The sequence below is a fragment of the Lathamus discolor genome, chromosome 7 (genome assembly GCF_037157495.1).
Source record: "Lathamus discolor isolate bLatDis1 chromosome 7, bLatDis1.hap1, whole genome shotgun sequence".
NCBI classification, from domain to species: Eukaryota; Metazoa; Chordata; class Aves; order Psittaciformes; family Psittacidae; genus Lathamus; species Lathamus discolor.
The window spans coordinates 9120054-9143417 of NC_088890.1; the positions used below are offsets into that span (position 1 = coordinate 9120054).

Genomic DNA, 23364 nt, shown 5'->3' on the forward strand with positions numbered 1-23364 from the left:
GCATTTTCAATATTAGTCAACTGCAGTGTAGCAAATTTTCACCTTCTTATGAATTACCTAGTCCTGACAATAAACAAATTCAGGTAATAGTAAGACCTGCTGAAGGTTTTAAGCAATTACTCCACAGAAAGCTCTCTATTGATATAAAAAATTCTGGAAATACGTTATTTATGCATGTCTTAAGTTAGTATGATTCATGTTACATGTGTTACATTTAGCCTGCTGAGGAAATTAATAGCTCAAGTAGTGTGAAAAGTCTAACAAGCCAAAATATACCATAAACTAAGAAAATGCTCTTACATCATCATGCTCATCAAAAATAAGGCCAATCCTCTTTGGCCATAATTGAGCTGCTGTGTTCAATGCAATGTCTTCAGGATCCAATAAGAAATTGTCTAAGTAGTAAAGCAGCTGTTGAGAGCACTTCTGTGAAAAGAGATTTCACAAAACTTTGTCTCATAGATCTGTTAGAATATAGGGTAGGACAATATTATCTAAAAAGATAAAACGTAAGTCTGCATTTCATAGACTTTTCAGAATTCAGAACCATTTCAGCCAACTAAATATTAATATTCAAAATACATATTTAAAAAATATTAAAATCCCTGCCCCACTTGTAAGCTTGTTTCTCTAAATATGACTCCTGTGGCCTGTAAATCTAAGTGCAAAAATCCTAATATTATTAAAAATATAAACCCATAAATTCTTCAGGATAAACATGCTATATTTACAGACTTATTACGACAACAGAAAATCTGATTCATTTCATCACAACTTATAGCAAAGAGCTTCTTATCCAATATTGTTTTTGGCTGACCCACAGCTTACACAGTTCTGTTCTCTGAGCACATGCAAACTACTACTGTTAATGAAACATCATCAAGTAAATTGCTTCTTGTGTGGTCAGAGTCATGACTGGTTTTACACATAATATTCTTTTACACTTGTGTGTTACATTTTCACAAATAGCTTTTTAAGTAGCTGTGAAAGAAGTCTCTAGGTGCAAACAATAATCTGAGTGGTTTACAATCTGCTATGATTTATTAAAAGCTGCATTTCCTCACCAACATATAGAACACATGGATGTGGGGAGTAAGAAGGAAAGGCATATGGCAAAGAATGAGCTGGACTTTGGTCTGAAGTAACACTGAGGATACAGTTTAGCCGTATTTGTAGCATGATCAGACAAAAGTCTGCATTCCAGAATGAATTCTGTATTTGTACAGGCTAGAATGTTCGGTAAAAGATTAAGAGTAATTTACCTTGATCCTTAACAAGAGGTCCTTAATATCTTTGTCTTTGACTTTCTTTATGTAAGCTACTGTTTCCACCATTTCTTCTGTTGTCTCAGGAACTTTTAATGCACGTTCCTTAATGGCTTCAAATTCCCTGCATATCCTACAGATTTATTTTACACAAATATCAAAATTTTAAGGTTTGAGTTTGACTGGCTTCAAGCTCAACTTTAATGGAATTAAAAGTTCAAACTACTTCTTTAACACCCCACACACCAACTCCATTACTTTATGAAACAAAATAAGGAATATGACCAAGCCAGTCTAGAAAAATACTGTTTCTTAACTTGCAACAATTCAAAAAATTGAATTCTGGGGTCTTGTTTTGCAATCAATATTTCAATTACTATTGGTAAGGATATGAACCCAAGTACAGTATCACTGGCATACACACAAACACTTTCATAATAAATATTTTGTCATTTTGGTAATATGGAATCACTATAAAATTTGACCATAGCTGTTCATTTTAACCAAAATGTAGTATGACTTCACTTACAATTTAATCTATACCTGCAAAGTAATGTCCTGTTTAATTAATATGATATTCCTTCTATGCTAAGGTCACTGCCTAGTGGGTGAAGGGAAGGCAGTGGATGTAGTTTTTTCTGCACTTTAGTAAGGCTTTTGGTACTGTCCTTCACAGCATCCTTCTGGACAAGCTGTCCAGCGGTGGGGTGAGTTGATTCACAATGCACTGGATGAAGAACTGGCTGAAGCACAGAATTCAAAGTGTTGTAGTGAATGGGGCTTCATCTGGCCAGCAACTGGTCATCAGTGCTGTTCTCAGGCCTCGGTTCTAGGGACAGCTCCTCTTTATACGTTTATCAACAATGTGAATGCAGGAGTTGAATGCAGCATTATCAAGTTTGCTGATGATACCAAACTGGCAGGTGCTGTTGACTCCCTTTGAGGGATGCGATGCCTTGCGGAGGGATCTAGATAGACTAGAGCATTGGGCTATGACTAATGGGATAAAACAAGTCAAAGTGACAGATTCTGCTCCTAGGATGGAGTAATGCCAGGCACAAGCATAAACTGGGAGAGGAGTGGCTGGAAAGCAGCCCTGCAGAAAGGGATCCAGGAGTGTTGGTAGGCAGCAGGCTCAGTATGAGTCAGCAGTGTGCCCAGGCAGCCAGGAGGACAAACCTCATGCTGGAGTGCATTACACACAGCTTAACCAGCCTGTCAAAAGAGGGAATTATCCTGTATTCAGTGCTGGTGCAGTTTCACCTGGAGTACTGTGAGCAGTTCTGGGCCCCACAATTTAAGCAGCATATTCAGGTACTTGAATGCGTCCAGAGGAGGGCAGCAAAGCCGGTGAAGAGCTGGAAGGCATCTCCTGTGAGGAGCAACTAAGGGCTTCGGTTTTTTCTAGCTTGGGGAAAAGGAGGCTGAGGGGCAACCACATTGCTCTCCGTAGCTTCCCGACGAAGGGAAGCGAGGAGGGAGGTGTTGATCTCTTCTGCCTGGTAACCAGTGACAGGACACGTGGGAACGGCTCAAAGCTGTACCAGGGGAGTTTAGACCAGACATTAGGAAATATTTCTTTACTGTGAAGGCTGTACTGTAACAACCTTCCCAGAGAGCTGTTCAATGCCCCATACCTGGCAGTGTTTTAAGACGCATCTGGACAATGGTCTCAATGACATGCTTAAACTATTGGGCAACCCTGAACTGGTTAGGCATTTGGACTAGATGATTGCTGTAGGTCCCTTCAAACTGAAATAAGTCTATCCTATTCTGTTCTATTCTAATTAATCACTGTTTTTACCTACCATTATCTATGAAAATCTAGAGGTATCTGTCATGTAATGAAAGAATCTAGCTAGTCCTTTCTTTGACAGTGCAATAATACTGTTTTTCACACTTAAAAAGCCAGAGTGGTAATGAACCCCTTTGATCATTTGGCACCTCTGTTATCCAAGTCTATTAGTAAGTTTCCCTACTAGTTTGAGTCTAAAACAGAGGAAAAAAGTACATCAGCTGGTGCAACTTGCATTAGATGATTCGTTTGCCAAGAGTCTTCATTAAACAGGAATATGGTATATTTGCATTTCTTCTGCATGCATCTACTATGAATTTAACACATATAACATTCACAAGCAGAAAATTCTACTTACTTTTCATTTTCCTCTCTGTAATTTGCAATTATTCTGTCCATTAGCACTTTTGCAAAGGTGTTTGCACTACTCGCCAAACCTTGCTTTAAATCCTCAGAATTCAAATAGACCATAGGGAAATAAGCCACCGCAGGTAAACTCAAGATTTCCTTCTTGTGCGTGAAGAATTCATCTATTAGCTTCAGAAAAACATTAGATTTTACACTTCAGAGCTGTTATTTAAATACTTGGCTACAGGAGTCAGTATTATACATTGGAGAAAATATTTCTTTTTTCTACTTACCACAGATTTTTAGGAGAAAAAACACTTAATGTTGTAGATTTGTAGGCAGTCAACATAATTTTTAGCTAAAGGTTAAGCACCCCTTATCCTCTGTTTCCTTTTTATTATTGCTCTATGTATAGTAAAAATTAAAGATAAAACGTAGCATTAAAACTTACAGCAGCGTATTCATCAAAACTGTGTTCTTCTGCTTCAAATCTTTCTACCCGTGCCTGTGCAGTTCCATCTACAAGCCAGCCATACTTTTCAACTACAATTCAATTAGATTGGGTTAATACTATTATAACGCATACACTGTCCTGTAAATTATTTATTATAAAGAAGTAACATAGTTACTTAAACACTCTTCTAACACTCACCATATTTTTCAAAATATTTCTTTGGACCTTCTAAGTTGCCTCTGATACGCTTTTTCAGTGTAGATGTGGCCCATTCTAAGACATGCTTAGGAAGCTCAGTATCCAGAGTTGTACTGTCTCCCGTTAGCCAAGAACGTACTGTTTGGATATTCTAACACAAGTGCAAGTTTTAATTATTTAGATTTTAAAAAGCAATACCAGGATATATATAGTTTAAGTTGCAATCTGCAGAAGACATTGAAAAATACAAGACCCTAATTGTTACCAAGGTGCTTCACACACACCTAGAATGACTCTTCCCAATTCAAAGAGTTTAACAGGAAAGACATGAAACAGACAAAAAATAATTACCCAGTGTTACAGGAAAATAAACTTTGTCCTATATGCCAACACATACAACTAAATGCAAAACACTTCTTTCAAAGTACCATCATGTATGATTAAAGGCCGGTACTTAGTTTACAGAGATTCAGCTAAAGCCCCCAGAAAGGCTGTCCTCCCCGGAGTCACAAGTTGGTTCTCAAGACATAAATCTTTACATACTGTATGTATTAGATGTTAAGAGATTTGAGCCTTTTCTTACAAAGAAAAGGAATATCAACTCTAATTTTCTCTGGGGATCTTAATCATTAATGCAAATTTATTGTAAATCATCACACATATAACTAAGGTGCTGATTGTATTTCTATGCAAAATGTTAGTTCATAGTCAGTAAACACAGCACGACTACTTAATTTTCCATGTTCAAAATAAATAGGAAGATGTGGTTACTTGTACTTAAAGCACTCTCAGTTTTCCGGATATACCGAATAAGAAAACAAAAAGTTTATTTTCTATCTAGCTTTCTTTCCTTAGTAGGTTTTTAGTCTGAATTTCTTTAATGAACAGGCAGACAATCCATTTGTAGACATGCAGTTTTGCAGATTAAACCTGCAGACTAAAACTATCAGTAGCAGGTACACCAATTTTTTATGAACAAGGAACACAAAAATGAGTTTCAGAACTGGCCGGAGTTCAACTGGGCATCAAGATTCATGATGTGACGTGTGGAATGCTCATGGAAAATAAATACCTCAAGTTGTATTCTTCCTATTACCATGGCAGTCAGAGTTCTAAATCACTTATATTTGCATGCACTGAGCAAACTCACAGTTACATATTTAAAGATAAAAGCACACCTGGAGCGTCTGTCCTATGCGATTTGCTATAAACTGAATTCCTTCTTCTAGGTCTTGCAAGCTTGGATAAAACTCTATTTTCTGTTCATCAAGAGTCAATTCCATCTTAAACAAAGGTGGGCCATTTCTGTCTTCAGGATCAAAAAGTTTCACGTAAGCTTCAACTGTTCTTGTCAATAAGTCTTTCACCTAGGTAATAACATATATCACCTGTTAGTTAAAAGAAAAGAAACCCCATCCTACTTGCCTTCATTCAGTAAATCAGAATTTCCATTCATTTTACAACTTACACCCTGACTAATGGGTAACTTCAGGACTATGAATTTTTCTAAGGCCATCAGTGGGTACTAGTCCGAACCCCTAAAGGATGTAAACTAATTAACAAGTACACAAGCTTTTCAGTAAAGCCCATGCATTTATTTTTGCTACAAAAGTCAGTCTATTACTAACACATGCTCTAAGTATAAATGAAATATCTGGAATTTCTGATTTTCCTCAGATTTTTTTTTTTTAATATGACAATGATTTGATTAGACTATTGTTCCATTATTTTTCCACAAAGTAAATAAAGGTTTAATACCCAATATAATATACCCAATATAATACCCAAAATACTGCCTTCTTGAACTGCTAAACATAGATATTCCCACTGATTATTATATTCTTCCATGGAACAATGCGAACAACAGACGCTCTAATTGGAAGTTAAAGGATTTTTAATTTTCAGTAAACTGAGAACTTTGAAAAACAACTGACTCAGTCTGAAATCAGTTATTTTCCTGTGAATGTTCTTTGTTTATTACTATTAGGAAGTAAACCAATTGGAAATCCCCAAAACAACAATGAAAAAATAACTGAGAGACACTTCACATAACTTCCATCTTGATATAAATAATCAGGGAGGAAAAAGTAAAAATTAACTCAGCACTGTGGGATCATTTTCCACAGAAAAAGAAATGTATTGGAAACGTTGCAGAACTATATCCACTTGCATACATGCGGCAGAGCCAGACTTCAGCCTGCTTGTGTAAGTAAGTTTGCTTTCAGGGGAGAGAGACCAGGTTTTGTACATTTTGCTAATACATGACATGCAACCGTAGTGCCAAGATGAGTGATAGGAATGGGCCTAAGAACACAGATACTTTCTTCAATAAGCGAATTACATTCTATTTGGTAAAATGAAGTAATTTTTTGCATCTAAAAAGCCAGACAACAACGCTGAATACTTTACTGGATCATATGCAAACAGATGGCTAACAATGATTAAACAGGTCCCATATCATATCTTATGCTGACTCATTAAATACACTGACCTAAATTTCACATTAGGTTTATCATGGAGGAGACAGATTTTTACCTGATTAGACATAAGAGCAGCCACACAGTTATAAAAAGAGTCAAGCTGATCCAACTTTACACTATTCAGTGCCTCATTTTGAGTAAAGAGCTTGATAACTCTTTGATACCATGTCATCAGTATTTTCTCTTCTGCTTTAGAACAGCTTAGAGAGACATCAGTCTTTAAAGATTCACTGTCAATTGGCTCTTTCAGTCTAGAAAAGAAAGTTACACCAACCTTATAAACAAAATTCTAAACCCCACGGAGTAAAGAAACAGTCATCTATACTGTATTAGAAACCCGTGCTTTTTTAGCAGAAAGCATGGTGGGAACCTAAGCATCACTTCTGTAGACTTAAATGAGGAAAAAATACCACAAATCCCAGGAAATAATGAACAGTTACCAGGAAAAATAACAAGAAAAAGATATTGAGAATTATCTTTTTGAAAATGATGAAAAGTTCCAGGATTAAAAATAATCTGATGAGAACTGGCAAGAAACCTGATCTTTAGCACAGAATTCCCTACTCAAGTCAATTTTTCAAATGCTACTTCAACCAGACTTCTAGAGTGATCATGGCATTAAAAAAAATAATGAGGAGAGCTTTACAGAATGCAGGGACCGGCAGAATGAAGAACAGCCCACTGTAGAAGAAAATCAGGTATGTGACCATTTAAGGAACCTGAAGGTGCAGAAGTCCATGGGATCTAATGAAATGCATCTGCAGGTCCTGAGGCAACTGGCGGGTGAAGCAGCTAAGCTACTATCCATCATATTCGAGAAGTTATGGCAGTGAAGTTCTCACAGACTGGAAAACTGGAAATATAACCCCTATTTTTAAAAAGGAAAAATAGGAAGACCCAGGGAACTATAGGCCATTAAGTCTGAACTTGGTGCCTGGCAAAATCATGGAGCAGATCTTTCTTGAAATTATACTAAGGTACACGGACAATAAGGAAGTGACCGGTGACAGCCAACATGGCTTCGATAACGGCAAATCATGCCTTACAAATTTGATGGCCTTCTAACAAGGCAGTTACAGCAATGGTAGATAAGGGAAAAGCAACTGCCATCAAATGCGTTTCACAAGTCCAGGTAGACATACTGTCCCACACAATATTCTTGTCTCTAAATTGGAGAGGCATGAATTTGACAGAGGGACAACTGGTGGTCAATGTCTCCATGTCCAAGAGGAGATCAGTGATGAGTGGTGTCCCTCGGGAGTCAGTACTGGGACCACTGCTGTTTAACACCTTTGTTGGCAGTATGGACAGTAGGATTGAGTACCCCCTCAGCAAGTTACCAGCTTCAAAATCCTATATGGGTTAATAACTCACCAAAACAGACTTTACCTGAGGCTTGAGAAATCCACTAGAAGAAAGCCAAAGAATGCTGCATATCCAAAATCCAGTAGCGATTTCATTGTGGGGTGGAGAATGTGCAACTTGGAAAGGATTTTACTCTTTGCTTGGGTAAAACTCTTATGCCATGAACTAGAAAAATCCAGGCCTCTGAAAAAGAAAGAAAAAGAAAAAAAACAAAATCAAAACCACAACCAGATAACCAAAACAAAGAAACAAACAGAAGTGATGAGTTCAAACAATACATGAATGAAACATGTAGAAAGTAGCATTAAAAAGCTTATTCCCTAACATGAATATGACACATGAATAGACACATGTCAGACAGGACATGTCATGACACATGAATAGTTATTTAAGTGCCATACACATATCCTCAATGTGATAACAGTGGAAGCCACAAAAACACTCTGATCAACCATGTTTTATATTCCACAGTATTTTCAGATCACCCGCTCTTTCAATGTAAACTTCTAACTTCACCAACTGCTAAGAGGAAGTATTTATCATCATTATTTAGATGGCATACATTCAGCAAATAGTGGCATACAGATAATTATATTTTGTCTACTGAACTCCTCCTCTCTTTGGGCAGAGCATAACAGCTTTTCCTTCAGTCTCAAGGTTTCACCTCATAACAGCAAAGGCATATGAAACCTTGCTATTAGATGCAGGTTTAGCATGTTGAGTACTGTACAATGCTGCTATCTGCCAGTAAACAGCCCCATACACACACACTTTATACCAGGGATGGCTGCAATATGACTTGAGAGTCTGGGCACTCAGAGCAAGAAGTCTCATTTGCAGTCACTAGCGCTACCCTATGTAACTGTAACAACAGTAACAAAACCCTGTCAGTGCTGAAACTTTGTAAAGCAGTCAGATATAAGATGTTTGAATGCAGACAGAAAAGAATGTCTCATTAAAGGACTCCAGAATTAATACTGTGTCATAATATAACATTGTGTGTTCATGCAGCTCAACAAGAACTTCACTCATGCAATTGAGTTCATTTTGCCAGTGGGTCAATTTGCTATCTTAATCCACTCACACAGGTAATGAAGGCAAAGGTGCCTCCTCTTCATCTTCAAGTCCTTTTATGTCTGGTTTAATAAGAATACTTCGCACTAGGAAAAAAAATACACCAACATTAGAAGAAAATTAAGCCATATTCAATAGATGCTGCTTTTCCTCAGTCATCGACCAGTCGTACTCCTGGTTGAACCAAGCACCAGTAGGATGGAAACGTAACTGTATCATCCAAGTCTTCAAAACATGTTCTCCCAAAGGTAACTCAAAATCACAGCTTCCGCTAAATATCTGTTCAGATTCAGATGGCTTAATTCCAGTGCTGTCCCCCATTCATGAAGGTTTTCAAAGAGACCAGTGTTTAAATAATTAAGTACTTGAGTAATTTCTTCACCAAGAGGATGGCCGGTCACTGGGACAGGCTCCCCACAAAAGCGGTCACAACACCAAGCCTGGCAGAGTTCAAGAAGCATCTGGACACTGCTCTTGGTCATATGGTTTAGTTTTAGGTAGTCCTGTGAGGAGCAGGGATTTGGACTCAGTGATTCTTAAGAGTCCCAACTTGAGACATTCTATGATTCTAAGTTGCAATTGTGTTTAATATAATGACAGTGGGCCACTATAATTATCCCACTGACGACATTCTGAAGAAGTTAATTCCATGTTAAATTGTGATTTTTTTTTAATCTGCATTTTTAAAAAGATCAGCCATCTACCAAAATATTGTCAAAATTTGACTCAATTTCAGATACTGTAAATGTGAATTAAAGACATTAATACATGATTTCAAGGGAATTCACATTCAAAATTCCAGTTAGCAACTATGGAAAGAAAGTCAAAAATCAAAATGAGTTGTATGAGCAGTATCTGAAACCAGCCACTTACCTTTGCAGCTTTCTAGTGTGAGCTTCCTCATGCATAGAAAGCAGCATTAATGTAGTAATATTAGTACTGTGTAGTTTCTGGTACTTACCCACAAATCTTCTCATGCTCTTTTCATAATCCTCCATTATCTCCACTAGAAGCTTTTCAACTAACAGCTTTCTATCTTTGCCTTCCATAACTGACTGTGGCACCAATGTGAGCATGGACATCAGCCACTGGTGCTGAATGGGAGCGACGGGATTCCTTAGCACACACTTCTTCAGAAAGAGATAGTTTTCCTGGAAGGACAATATTGTCAGAGGACTAATAACTGGCCATGTAAATATTTTTTGCATTAAGCTAGACAATGTGGTATCTTTATATTTACCATTTCTTATACTTAAGGGAAGGTGACATAATCTCATCTTTCAGTACTCACTGACTAGTACCCTAAAAGTTACTCTATGGTTGGGAAAATGGCCTCCCTGCCTCAATGCTTAAATATAAAATAGAGTACTTTTTAGTACAGCATTTTCCTTAGTTCTCTGCTGAAGTTTATGACTGACAATCAACAGTTCAGTTACCGTTACTGTTCTTTGGACAAAACTTTATCTGGCAAAAAGTGCACACAAACAGAGTTGGGTATCTTTTTGGCCAAAGGAATAGATGGTTATGCTTCTGAGTGATAGTTTTCTTATAAAACAAAACATAATATAACATAATAAAACCTAACATCATCTAGGAAAAAAGATACAACCATTTCAGCGCTAATCTGAGTTTAAAGTGGCTCTCAGAGATCAAGTCTTATTTTAAAAGCTATACATAAATTCCAGGATCTGTAGGTGTTCTTCAAATCAGGCGAACAATGTCAAAGACTAAGTTTTCTACAAGCTACTAGTACTGTCTATGACCCCAGTGGAACAAAAAAAAGCCCTGAAGCCTGTTAGGATTTTTTCTAAGTAATGATCTTGATTTTATAATGATTTTAGAGCCAAATGTCAATTACTAATGGGCATACTTTCTGCAACAGAAAAATACTTTCCTTCTACTGGAACACAAGAAGAGATCCCTCTTTTGCTTCATATTCCATTTTCCCCCGAGACTATTGAAAAAGCACTGCCTGTTTAACCAACATTAATTGCACATAACACACTAACCCTTCTGAATAGAGAACATTCACGCTTCTACTCTAAAAAAGCAGAGGAAAGAATTTAACTCACCATCTGTTGTTTTACTTCACTGTTCATCTGTATAAAAAGGAACAGAAAATCCTTATGTATTAAAGAACACACAAACAATAAAAAAAAATCAGAAATATACAATTTAACAAATATTATTCTTGAACAAAGACTTTATTCTGTAGATATACAGGTATCAGTTTCAATGGGACTACCTGAACACATAAATACATTTATAAATTACTAAGGATTGAGATAAATACCTTTAAGTAAGTGCTAAGAAATAAGAGCCATAAATGCCTGAATAACAAAGAACAGGCAACAATTAAAATATTACAGAAATACTTTCTCACAGTGGAAGGCAGTTCTGGGATAGGAGGTACAGGCTCTCTGTTGTGGTTTTCTTCCATAGACACGTGATAGGCTTTTAAAGCTCGATCAATTCTAAAGTAAAACAGAGAGTCAGATGTGCAGAAAAACTACAAATAATATATTAAAAATACCGCTATCATTTTAATTGATGCAACCTGTTTTTTTTTCATTTACCAGCTCTTTGAGCACTAAGAGGTAAGGCTGTCTTTGCATACTCTTGTCTGCTCTCATATAAACAGCCACATTTATCTTGACCATAATCACAATATATACATGCCTTGATTCACCTCATCCAATTGCTCCTGTTAAGATTATATTTTACTTCTCCCCAAACAACTACAACAGATCTTGTCCAACTGTAGTGGGGGGAAGGGGTAAGAAAAGAGTGGAGAACAAAACTCCCAAAGGTGTTGATTTTAAGACCAGCTCTTTTTTACTGCCTGTGGTTATAAAGTGCTAAATAACTATCAGAAAACTTTAAATGGTTAATGGTGGCACATCCTGCCGACCTTGCGCATTAAAATGTTTCAGTCCAGTCTTTTGGGATACACATACCTACACATCTCTTGTCAGGATTTCAGCCTTATCTCAATATAGCACAACTGAAAAGTCCCAAGCAGAAGTTAGACTGCCAATTTCAAGTATACACTCAAAACACTACTTCAGAGGATCTTATTTGAAAGACAGTTCACTGTACAAAAATGTAACTGAGTCAGTGTTCCAGCAGAATATTCACTGTTTGTTAGCACTTTACTGTACAGCAAGTCATGACTACAACATAGCTAGTATTTTCAGCATAATGAACATCTGCATTCTACAAGCTGCACTCTGCTTCTGCAGGTATCATTGAAAAGTCAGAATTTACTTTCCAAAAGCTAAAATTAAAAGACTTCTTGTTTGTTAGATTTGTATTATAACAGCCTTTAAACTATTAAAAGAAAGCAAACACCTATCTCTGTTTTTAACTTCAATATGTATTAACTGCTCTCTATAACTGAGTGTTGCTACCAGCATTTATATCTCTTCTATGATCGATTCTTCTCAGACTTCAGTCCCACAACTCAGTCTTATACGTCTGCCTAGCTCCAGCGAAGCAAACAATTACAGACACATAAAAGTATCTTCCAACAAAAAACAACCTGTAATACTTGGCCATGTAAAAGTTTAGCCACTGAAGTGGAGTATCAATTGTGTATCAATTAGTTAAGTAACTGGTTAACTGGTTACCATCACCAAAACTGGTGGCAGCAAATGGAATCACTAACAACCAACACCAACAAAAATGAAAGCATTGAAGTAACAGTATTTCAAATAGGTTAAATTGACTTACGTATGTAGATCTTTTAACTTTCGTTTCTTCTTCAGAAGACCAAAACATTTTTTTCTGTGCTTTTTAATCCTATCAAATACAATTTCCTTCCCTTTTTAATCTATTACATGAAAATGGAAGCTGCTATATATTTCACAGTGCTACTATAATCAATGCAACCTTAGCCCACATAATCCTCACACATTTATGTGAAGATTATCAACATGTCTTACTTTTTCAGTAAGTTCCTGAGAATAATGTAGGTATCTCTGGAATAAAGTTCTATCAAAATAATAAAACCAAACCAAACCCCTGTTTTTCTATCAGACCTAACAAGTACGTGAAAGCAGACTTTTCCTATTGTCTTTCCTCCTTTCCAAATGAAAAATCTTGAACGACAATTTTATGTGAATTTACCAAGATGGGCAGCTGAGCTCCTCTGGCAGTGACACAGATCACTAAGTTCAGTGGCAAATGCATTAAGATAGCAAGAGTGCCACCAAAGATGTCAGAAGTAGACCCACATTTGGATCATTCATACAAATGCAAGCAAGTGATCCAGGCATTGATTCTCTTTGAAAAAGGTTTTCATAAAGAGAAAGGATTTTTTTCAGACTCTCATAAACAACATTCAAAATGTGAAGGTCACTTTCTGCTCACAACTCACCCCAACAAACATCTCAAGCAGATTCTGGGTGCTGTAAAAGAAAAAACATCAGAGATTCCATCAAATGTTCTTCTATTAATGATTTTAGATGGAAAGTGATCAGCACTGCAATAGTGACATCAAAAACCTCTAAAATTAACAAACACCATTATTTCTCAGATGTCAAATGTGCTGTTTCTTTCATTTGAATTTCGATATTTCTTGAATTCCATCAAACTCACAGTAACTGATTAAGCCTCTTTTGCTGCTCTTTGCATCTTCGGTATGTCAATAGTTTATTCTGTGATGGTGACATATCAGATGTGGATGATGAAGGTCGAACAGTAGGAGGAAGCAAAGTTCTCAAAGTCTTACGGGGACGTGCTCCATCTGACTGCGACATCTAAAACCGTAACAAAACCAAGATTGTAGAATACAATTAATCCTGTCCAGAAAGCGGTTTAACAGATGCATGCACTAAGTTGAATATACATAAAATGTAAAATGAGGTAGACTCAGAGATTTCTACAATCTAAGAAAGTTTAGCTTTCAGAAAAAGGGAAAACCCTGTATATGTTAAGATATGTATATTAAAAGTCTGCAGTAGTAGAAAACGATGGTGCTGTTCTATTAACTTGAGATTAGCATGTTGCATCAAAATAAGGTTCTATTACAAATCTCTTCAACTGCTAATCTACCAGCTGTGCACAGTACAGAAGACACCAGAATAGCAGCTTGTTAATTCCTCCCCACTGGCAAACTGCACCGAACTAGCTCTGATGTAGGCACATTTCCTTTTCTGATGGGGCCCAGCTGTTCCTGTGGCTTCAGCAGGTGACTATCTACTCTTTTTTTGTCTGGTCACTAAAAAACAGTTACTGCCTCATTAAGTCCATGATGCTAGGTAATGTGAACAAATTCAGACACAAAGGCAGAGCAGGGTACAATTTCATTTCAATTGCCTGTCTGGAAACCAGAGATACCAGAACAAGTGCCTCTGCAAAAACCAAGAAGATGGTTGACAGTACTTTAAGCTGCAGCAACTCTGGGCTTTCTAGGTAACATTCACTTACAGTATGTCAACGTGTGCATCTTCTTCAGAACCAAGACTGAATTCAGCCAAGACTAAACTGAGATTACTAAAATGAAAGAGGCAAGCAAGGTGCTAACATGGCTGAGGGTATGTGGTTAAATCCTGTCTTGTGGGTGCAGATTCCCAGTGAAAAGGCAGCTTGTAATTTGGTGGGATGGATATGGGATTCCAGCTAAGAAGACAGAAGTTTTGATTCTGACCACATTTGTGGGGTAGTTGGGCTGTGCAACAGCAAAGTTGAAACAGGTATGGGCTTGAAGTAACAATCCTAGTCTGGGGGTGGGATAAATATGTGGAGCAGATAATTGGGTAACCACAGTTAAAGACAGTGAGCAACCAAAGTTCGATAATCACCTCGTATAAATACATAAAAATAGGGGGAAGATGGGGAAGAGAAGGCAAATAAAAACTTAGTGTGTGACATAATCTCATCTTTCAGTACTCACTGACTAGTACCCTAAAAGTTACTCTATGGTTGGGAAAATGGCCTCCCTGCCTCAATGCTTAAATATAAAATAGAGTACTTTTTAGTACAGCATTTTCCTTAGTTCTCTGCTGAAGTTTATGACTGACAATCAACAGTTCAGTTACCGTTACTGTTCTTTGGACAAAACTTTATCTGGCAAAAAGTACACACAAACAGAGTTGGGTATCTTTTTGGCCAAAGGAATAGATGGTTATGCTTCTGAGTGAGTTTTCTTATAAAACAAAACATAATAAAACATAATAAAACCTAACATCAGCTAGGAAAAAAAGATACAACCATTTCAGCGCTAATCTGAGTTTAAAGTGGCTCTCAGAGATCAAGTCTAATTTTAAAAACTATACAGAAATTCCAGGAACTGTAGGTGCTCTTCAAATCAGGCGAACAATGTCAAAGACTAAGTTTTTTACAAGCTAAAGTACTGCCTATGACCCCAGTGGAACAAAACAAATCCTGAAGCCTGTTAGGATTTTTTCTAAGTAATGATCTTGATTTTATAATGATTTTAGAGCCAAATGTCAATTACTAATGGGCATACTTTCTGTAACAGAAAAATACTTTCCTTCTACTGGAACACAAGAAGAGATCCCTCTTTTGCTTCATATTCCATATTTCCCCCCGAGACTATTGAAAAAGCACTGCCTGTTTAACCAACATTAATTGCACATAACACACTAATCCTTCTGAATAGAGAACATTCACGCTTCTACTCTAAAAAAACAGAGGAATTTAACTCACCATCTGTTGTTTTAGCTCACTGTTCATCTGTATAAAAAGGAACAGAAAATCCTTATGTATTAAGAACACACAAACAAACAAAAAAAATCAGAAATTAACAAATATTATTCTTGAACAAAAACTTTATTATGTAGATATACAGGTATCAGTTTCAATGGGACTACCTGAACACATAAATACATTTATAAATTACTAAGGATTGAGATAAATATCTTTAAGTAAGTACTAACAAGTAAGAGCCATAAATGCCCGAATAACAAAGAACAGGCAACAGTTAAAATATTACAGAAATACTTTCTCACAGTGGAAGGCAGTTCTGGCATAGGAGGTACAGGCTCTCTGTTGCGGTTTTCTTCCATGGGCACGTGATAGGCTTTCAAAGCTCGATCAATTCTGAAGTAAAACAGAGAGTCAGATGTGCAGAAAACCTACAAATAATATATTAAAAGTAACGCTATCATTTTAATTGATGCAACCTGGTTTTTCATTTACCAGCTGCCTTTTATTTCTATAAATACAGAAAAATAGAGGGAAGATGGGGAAGAGAAGGAAAATAAAAACTTAGTGTGTGACTGGGCTCAGGTTCACTAAAAGACTGTCCCTCCATGGCATCTCAATTCTTGCTTGTGGCTGAGTATGGCTGTCCCAGAAGCCTGACAGCAGGGTTACCCTGCAAACACGATGCACAAACTGACAACCGCATTTCAACAGGTCCTCACAGAGGAGGAGACACCCAAAGCCACTTCCCATATTAGCAGTATGTCCTAGAAATGAATCAAAACAGGCGGTGGTGGAAGCACCCGAACAAAGCACGCTCAGAAAAGGGACACGAGGCCCTATCACGTTCTCCCAGAGCTCTCTCCGCCCAGCAGAGCGCGGAGGTGTGGACGGAAGTGCAGCGGCAGCCCCCGCCATCGCCTCACCTCAGCCGTGGCCGCGGTCCCGGGGGAGCGCAGGCAGGACGGCGGCGCGCAGCCCGCCCCGCACAACAACGCGGTTGCCAGGCAGCGGAGGGCGGGCGCGCGCGCGCGCGGTAGGTCTGCGGGACCCGCCCACCCGCTCAGGGCCCCGCCGCCATGTCGCTGGGCTCCCCGCCGAACCGCCCTGCAGCCGCCGGCCGGGGCTCCTGCTGCCCGGAACGGAGAGCTCCTTCGACACGCATCCACAGAAGGGTGTTTGCCGCGCTCTGTGCAGAGCCACACTCCTGACGGACTCTTGTGATGAGCAAAAGAAAACAGCATCACAGACTTTTTAGTCTGCCACAGGGCTCAACGCAGCCCAAGGAAGTGAGGGAGTGTCTTTGCTCCAGCGTTCCGCCTGCACAAAGCGGGTAAAAGCTTTGCTCCAGAGGGCAGCACGAACGCCTAAGCAATCCCAGCACCGTCGCGCAGCAGGCAGCTGCTGCTCGGCTTCTGGTAAGCTGCTGCTTTCTAAGGAATTCCGGAGACTGACTGTCCGCTTGCCCACATTTGACGAAGAGACCCGAAAATGCTCATTTTGTACCTGCGTGGCAGTGCCCCACAAGCAGAGGCTGCAAGAACAGCTGGAGAGAATTTCAGATGCGGTTTCGGGAGCACTGGGCACCTTCCTCACACGTTCTCACAGCACAGGGCTGTTCAGTTTGAAGTTCCAAACTAGACACGAAATCTCTTCTCACAGACGACAAACCCAGCCCCTTTGGTACCAAGGGATTTACGCAGAAGCCGTTTGAACCGAGCTACTTGGGAGACCTATCCCCATTTCCCGCTTACCAGGAGGGGGTGACGGCTTTGCTGAGGGGACGGGATGTGGCTGCGGAGGGGACAAACCCCGTCGCTTATCCCAGCAGCTTCACCCCCCCGGCGCAGAAGGGTCACGTGCTGAGCACAGAGCCAACCACTCTCCAGCCAGCCAAGCCGCCCCGCGCCTACCGCCGCCACGGGACCGCCCCTTCAGGCAGGCGCCGCCCCGCGCACCCCTCCCGCCTTCCGCCCGCTGCGCGCGGTGGCGGCCGGCGGTGCTGCCCCCCCGGCCCGTCGCTTCCGGGCGCCCGTCGCGGCTCCATGTGGCGCCTGCTGCGCTCCGCCCTCGGGAGGCTCCGCGCGCCGCCCGCCGCGCCGCCCGCCATGGAGCGGGCCGTGGTGCGCTGCGTGCCCTGCGAGCCTAAGCTGACCCTGCGGCTCGTGCTCCCCGACGGCAGCGCCAGGCACATGCAGCGGGACAAGGCGGAGCCGCTGGGCCGGGTGCTGGCCCGCATCGCCGCCAACACCGCCAAGGGCAACGCCAAGGCGGCGAAGAAGAGCAAGAAGGCGCGGGCGGCGGGTGCCCCGGCCGAGGAGGCTTCGGCGGAGGCGCCGGCCGTGCGGCTCTTCTCCTGCGATGGGGAGGTGGTGGCCGAAGAGGTGCCCAACGCGGCGGCCTGGCAGGACGGCGCCGTGCTGCACATCGGGGAGGCGCGGTACCGCGTGGAGCGCAACCCGCCCACACTCACCGAGCTCCGGCTGCCGCGCTCGCTGCTGGCCGGCTTCCCCGTGTGCCCCAAGGTGAGCACCGAGTTCGCCGCGCCGCAGCACTGCCTCTTCCGCTGGTTCCGCGAACAGCGGCCCCCGGCTGGCGGGGAGGGGGCGGCCGGTGATGGCCCAGTCTGGGTAGAGACGGCGGTCGTCGAGCGCGTTTTCATCCCCTCCAACGCGCTGGTGGGGCTGCGGCTGAAGCTGCAATGCACGCCCGGCGACGGGGCGCAGCGGTACGGGCCGCCCCGCGAGGTGGAGAGCAGCGGCCCCGTAGAGGCTGGTCCTGGCGCCTGCATCTTCGACTCCCGGCACGTCTACACCAGGAAGGTCTGCGGAGAGGGCTCCGTCCGCACCGTCACCTACAACATCCTGGCCGACATTTACGCCCAGACGGAGTACTCCCGCACCGTGCTCTACCCGTACTGCGCCCCTTACGCCCTGGAGCTCGACTACCGGCAGAACCTGCTCAAGAAGGAGCTGGCGGGATACAGCGCCGACCTCATCTGCTTGCAAGAAGTGGATAAATCCGTCTTCGTGGACAGCTTGGCTCCAGCTCTGGAAGCTTTTGGGCTCGAAGGGCTGTTCAAGATTAAGGAGAAGCAGCACGAAGGCCTGGCCACTTTCTATCGTAGGGACAAATTCAGCCTCCTTAGCCAGCATGACATAGCTTTCAGCGAAGCCCTGCTCTCAGACCCAGTGCACAAGGAGTTGTGTGATAAGCTGGCCAAGTACCCCTTGGTGCAGGAGAAGGTGCTGCAGAGGTCATCTGTACTGCAGGTACCAGCTTTTACATGCCTTCTTTCTTCCTCCTACTGCTTCCAGGCAGGTGCAGCCAAGTTAGGTTTGTTGGGTGTCAGATCAAAGAGAAGGGAGGTGAGGAAGAAACAATGTTAAACATAAATGGAACAGTAGTATGTTCTGTGTTAGCTAGATACAGCAGAAGAGCAACTTAGGACCAGGAACAAAACATTAAGTCTTTATTGAACTGGATATATGGCATTACCAAAATTTGGTAAAAAAGGCAAAACTGTTCACTTTCAGATGAAGACAGCAACTGAGATTCTGGACCACGATTTGAGCCCATGTTGGTGGTATTAGCTGCCAAGTTTTTCACTACTTACTCTCCTATGTCAGCGTATATATTTCATAAAACTTAAAACTTTGTAAATAAGTTCTAAATGAGATTCAGTTAATTCAGCTTGCTTTAATAGTGCCATTTGTTGGACAGGTTTGTGAGCTTCTTGATTCCAGAGGGTCTGCCAGCAGAGCTATTGTGTAAATACAAACGTGTAAGCTGCAGGTCTGTGTCAGGGATTTCAGAAACACTCACTGGTAAAAGCTTCCTGTTCGTGGGCTCAGTAGGAGTAACAAGCTTTCCTTGATAACTGAAATGGCCTCTAAATTTCTGTTCAGTTTAACTGTGCAGTACTACAGTTTGCTTGCTAAAACCAGAGGTGGGAGAATAGAAAATGAAAGTCAAGAATGCTACAGCGTTAGCAACATCATGAAAAAATATGGAATGGAGAGAAGCAAAAAATAAGGCCAAACCAGACACTTATAAGCAAAACATTTGTCAAATACCTGGATGTATTGGCTGATACCCGGACTTTATATAGAAGATAAATAGACTCAACTTAGGAGCTGTATTATTCAGTAGTTACAAGTATCAGATTCTTTGAACTGGATTGTCACAAAGAAATAAGATAACTATTGCATTTTTAAAAGTATGTAACCTCTCTAGTTAAGCCTTACCAGTAATTGCTTTTTCTCTTGAAGGTTTCAGTTCTTCAGTCTACAAGTGATCCTTCCAGGAAGATTTGTGTAGCTAATACCCACCTGTACTGGCACCCAAAAGGTAATTTTGTCATGCTTCTGTATGTAGGATAACTGGGTTTGTAAAGGTTTTTGTCCTTCCCAGGGAGATTTCCCCCATTCTTTTCCAGCTATAACCTTTTCTTCTGGAGCTGAGTGTTTCCTGCTTTGCTTCTTATCTAGATGAATCAAAGCCAGGCTGCTAGGTCTATTTATTTTCCTTAGAGCAAGATTGTTCTCATCTCCCTGGAAGCAGCAGAATACAGCTGAGAGCGAGACAAGTTGTGTTGCACACAATGCACCCAAAGAGTAGACCATAAAACATAGCTGGTGTCATGTGTGCTCATGGCTTCCAAGACCTATTGTACCTGAGGGAGCTATCTTGGCTTATTGCTAAAAGAACAACCAGATTGGGCTATGGAAGCTTTCAGCAGAGATTCACCGCTTTTAAATTTTGTTTTCTCACAGTTCTGTGGTTTTGGGGAATATCAGTAGGATGGGTGCCATGGCCTGGAAAGCTGCTGTAATATGGGTGTTGAAGGTTCAGAGTTCATGCATGTGCAAGTTTAAACATTGTCTGCCTCTCCATAACTTTCATAGTCATAAACTTCAAAAGCTTCCTTATGAAAACCATTCTAAAATGTAGTGCACAGAAAATTTAAATGAGGTCAGTGTTTTGGAGCTATACATGATATGAACAGCTTGGGAAAGCCCTCCTCTGCTTCAGTGATGTATTTAAAGTAATGTTTTTATGTTCTTAGGTGGGCACATCCGTCTTGTCCAAATTGCTGTAGCCTTGTCTCACATCCAGCATGTAGCATGTGACTTGTATCCAAGTATACCAGTCATATTCTGTGGAGATTTTAATAGTACACCATCGTCTGGAACTTACAGTTTTATTAACAGTGGTAGCATTGCCGAAGATCACGAAGACTGGGTTTCAAATGGTGAAGAAGAAAAGTGCAATATGCCTCTAAGCCATCCTTTTAAACTGCTAAGTGCTTGTGGAGAACCTGCTTACACAAACTATGTTGGTGGGTTTCATGGATGTCTGGACTACATTTTCATTGACAGGAATTCTCTAGAGGTTGAACAGGTCATTCCATTGCCAAGCCATGAAGAAGTAACAACCCATCAGGCTTTGCCAAGTGTTTCACATCCTTCTGATCATATAGCACTAATATGTGACTTGAAGTGGAAATAAAGTGTATGGTGCTTTTGGTGGTTTTCAAACAAGAAATTTAATGCTGGGGAACTGAGGCTGCACCATGGCTTGATGCTACTGAAAGGAAATTCAGAGTGATCACTGCAAAGTTCCTGTGTTTAATGGTTTTGTTGAATATTATCAGACTGTTCAGAATATTTGCATGACAACTTTTTCCTTTCCCTTTTTTATATGCTAATAGCAAAAATATATTTAAAACAGGGGGGTTTGACAATTGGATTCTCATACACATTTTTACTTGTGTTTTTAAAAGACTAAGAATTACTTTGTAAAAAAAAAAATACATAAACCTGATGTACGAGTGTCCAAACTCAACCCTGCTTAATTCAGAACCAAAGGCAGAACATGAAAATAAAAGAATTTGGTTGCTTCAGCCTCGATGTAATTACTGTCATGAGAAGACAGCTTTTAAAAGCTAAGTTAAGTTCAGAAATTCTCTTTCACTTACCATAACTGTAGCCCAATTTTCTATTAAGTGGCATGAACAATGTACGTGCACCTACTACCTTCTGGAAAGCTGTTCTTTAAATTACCAGTGAGTAGGCTTTCTGTCAACAATCAACCATGTTACATTCAAGGTTATAGCTGATTTGGAAGTGTTGTGCTTGCCCACTTCATGTTGGATAGTGAGGGTAACTTTAGCACCTGGTAAAATTGGACTGCTTCTGCTTTGAAGATCTGTTCCTTCTGTTGTTTACAATCATTGGCAATGAAACAAATACTAAATTTTAGGACAGCCACCTCTGGATGGGAGGGAAATCTTAATAGAATCATAGAACAGTTAGGGTTGGAAAGGACCTCAAGATCATCTAGTTCCAACCCCCCCTGCCATAGGCAGGGACACCTCACACTAAACCATCCCACCCAAGGCTTCATCCAACCTGGCCTTGAACACTGCCAGGGATGGAGCACTCACAACCTCCCTGGGCAACCCATTCCAGTGTCTCCCCACCCTAACAGGAAAGAATTTCCTCCTTATATCCAATCTAAACTTCCCCTGTTTAAGTTTTAACCCGTTACCCCTTGTCCTGTCACTACAGTCCCTGACAAAGAGTCCCTCCCCAGCATCGCTATAGACCCCTTTCAGATACTGGAAGGCTGCTATTAGTCCATAATATTTCAATCTCCATAATTATTTCAAGCAGGGGTGAGATACAGAATAGCTGATGTGGTCCATTAGCTGTATGTGCCTAAATCTTTAAAGTGACTTGCAAACCTTTATCACAATTCTGTTTTGTTGCTCTATTGCATATAAAGATGACCTGAATTTTTAGTAGGGTTTGTATTTGCATTTTTTTCCTTCTAGAAGGAGTCTGGTCTTCTGTATTCTGCAGGAGGTAAATTGGATGTGGGAGATGTATTTTACACATACCTTCACTAAATGTGTTGGAAGGGTTTTAACTAACTATTTAACCAGCTTCTTTCCCTGCATCCATTAGTCCATAATGAAAAAAACAATTTCAAAACCATTTCACAGGATCTCCCTCCTTCACTGAATAAAGTGCCCTTTTCAATTGTCTGTGTTGTCAGTTGATTCTTTTCCTAGTTACTGGTATCATTTGTGGCAAAACACGTCCACCCAGGTTGACAAAAACTGTGTACCCTATGTATGTGTCTTTGCACAACTATTCACCTCCACTGCATTCTGGTGGCTGTAGGGTATGGCTGGGATTCACTAAACTGTTTATATACTGCTAAAACTAAGCAGTCGCTGTTACATAGAGTACTGCTTAGAGTCATCGGTCCTGTCTCTTGCCATAGTACCTGCTATACTATGAGGGGTGATGCTTTGCAGGAGCTTAGGAAAGGCTACAGAGCAGCTGTTTACATGCAGTTTCCAGTAAAATTACTAATGTTTTTTGTTACTGGAGTATCTGAGCATCTAACAAATTGATGCACTGGTAAAGCCAACAGGCAGGTTTAGCCTCTGAGGTTGTACAAGGCTAAACAGATACAGGCCCATAAATCATGTCTCCACATGACATGACACCTCATGAACTGTCCAGAGTTTTTTTACCCCCTGCACATAAACAGACAGGTAAATGGAAATTGGCAAAAGGGCTGTTCCACTAATACATGAGTTAGTAAAATCCTGTATTATTTAAGGTCTCATTTAAGTGTCCTTTGCAACTATCTTTTTTTTTTTTTTTTTCAGCGACATGAGCAGTTAACCTTCCATCTTCT

General features: G+C 40.6%; 2 protein-coding genes across 2 annotated transcripts; one reads left to right on the forward strand and one right to left on the reverse strand.

Annotated features, from left to right (window-relative positions):
- Nucleotides 1-306: 306 nt before the first annotated feature.
- DNAH12 (dynein axonemal heavy chain 12) lies at nt 307-17596 on the reverse strand. Its single transcript, XM_065687660.1, has 15 exons — nt 16575-17596; nt 15954-16044; nt 15652-15678; nt 13579-13739; nt 11363-11453; nt 11052-11078; nt 9941-10130; nt 8990-9065; nt 7930-8088; nt 6596-6791; nt 5239-5427; nt 4061-4211; nt 3860-3951; nt 3419-3597; nt 307-426 (listed from the first exon to the last, which is right to left on the reverse strand). Exons 2-15 carry the CDS (start codon nt 16008-16010, stop codon nt 396-398), a joined length of 1626 nt encoding a protein of 541 aa, XP_065543732.1. The 5' UTR covers nt 16011-16044; nt 16575-17596; the 3' UTR covers nt 307-395.
- On the forward strand, nt 17287-21553 carry PDE12 (phosphodiesterase 12). The gene is made up of 3 exons (XM_065687662.1): nt 17287-18920; nt 19920-19998; nt 20717-21553. The coding sequence occupies exons 1-3, from the start codon at nt 17694-17696 to the stop codon at nt 21157-21159; spliced, it is 1749 nt and encodes a 582-aa protein (XP_065543734.1). The 5' UTR covers nt 17287-17693; the 3' UTR covers nt 21160-21553.
- The last annotated feature ends 1811 nt before the right edge of the window (nt 21554-23364 follow it).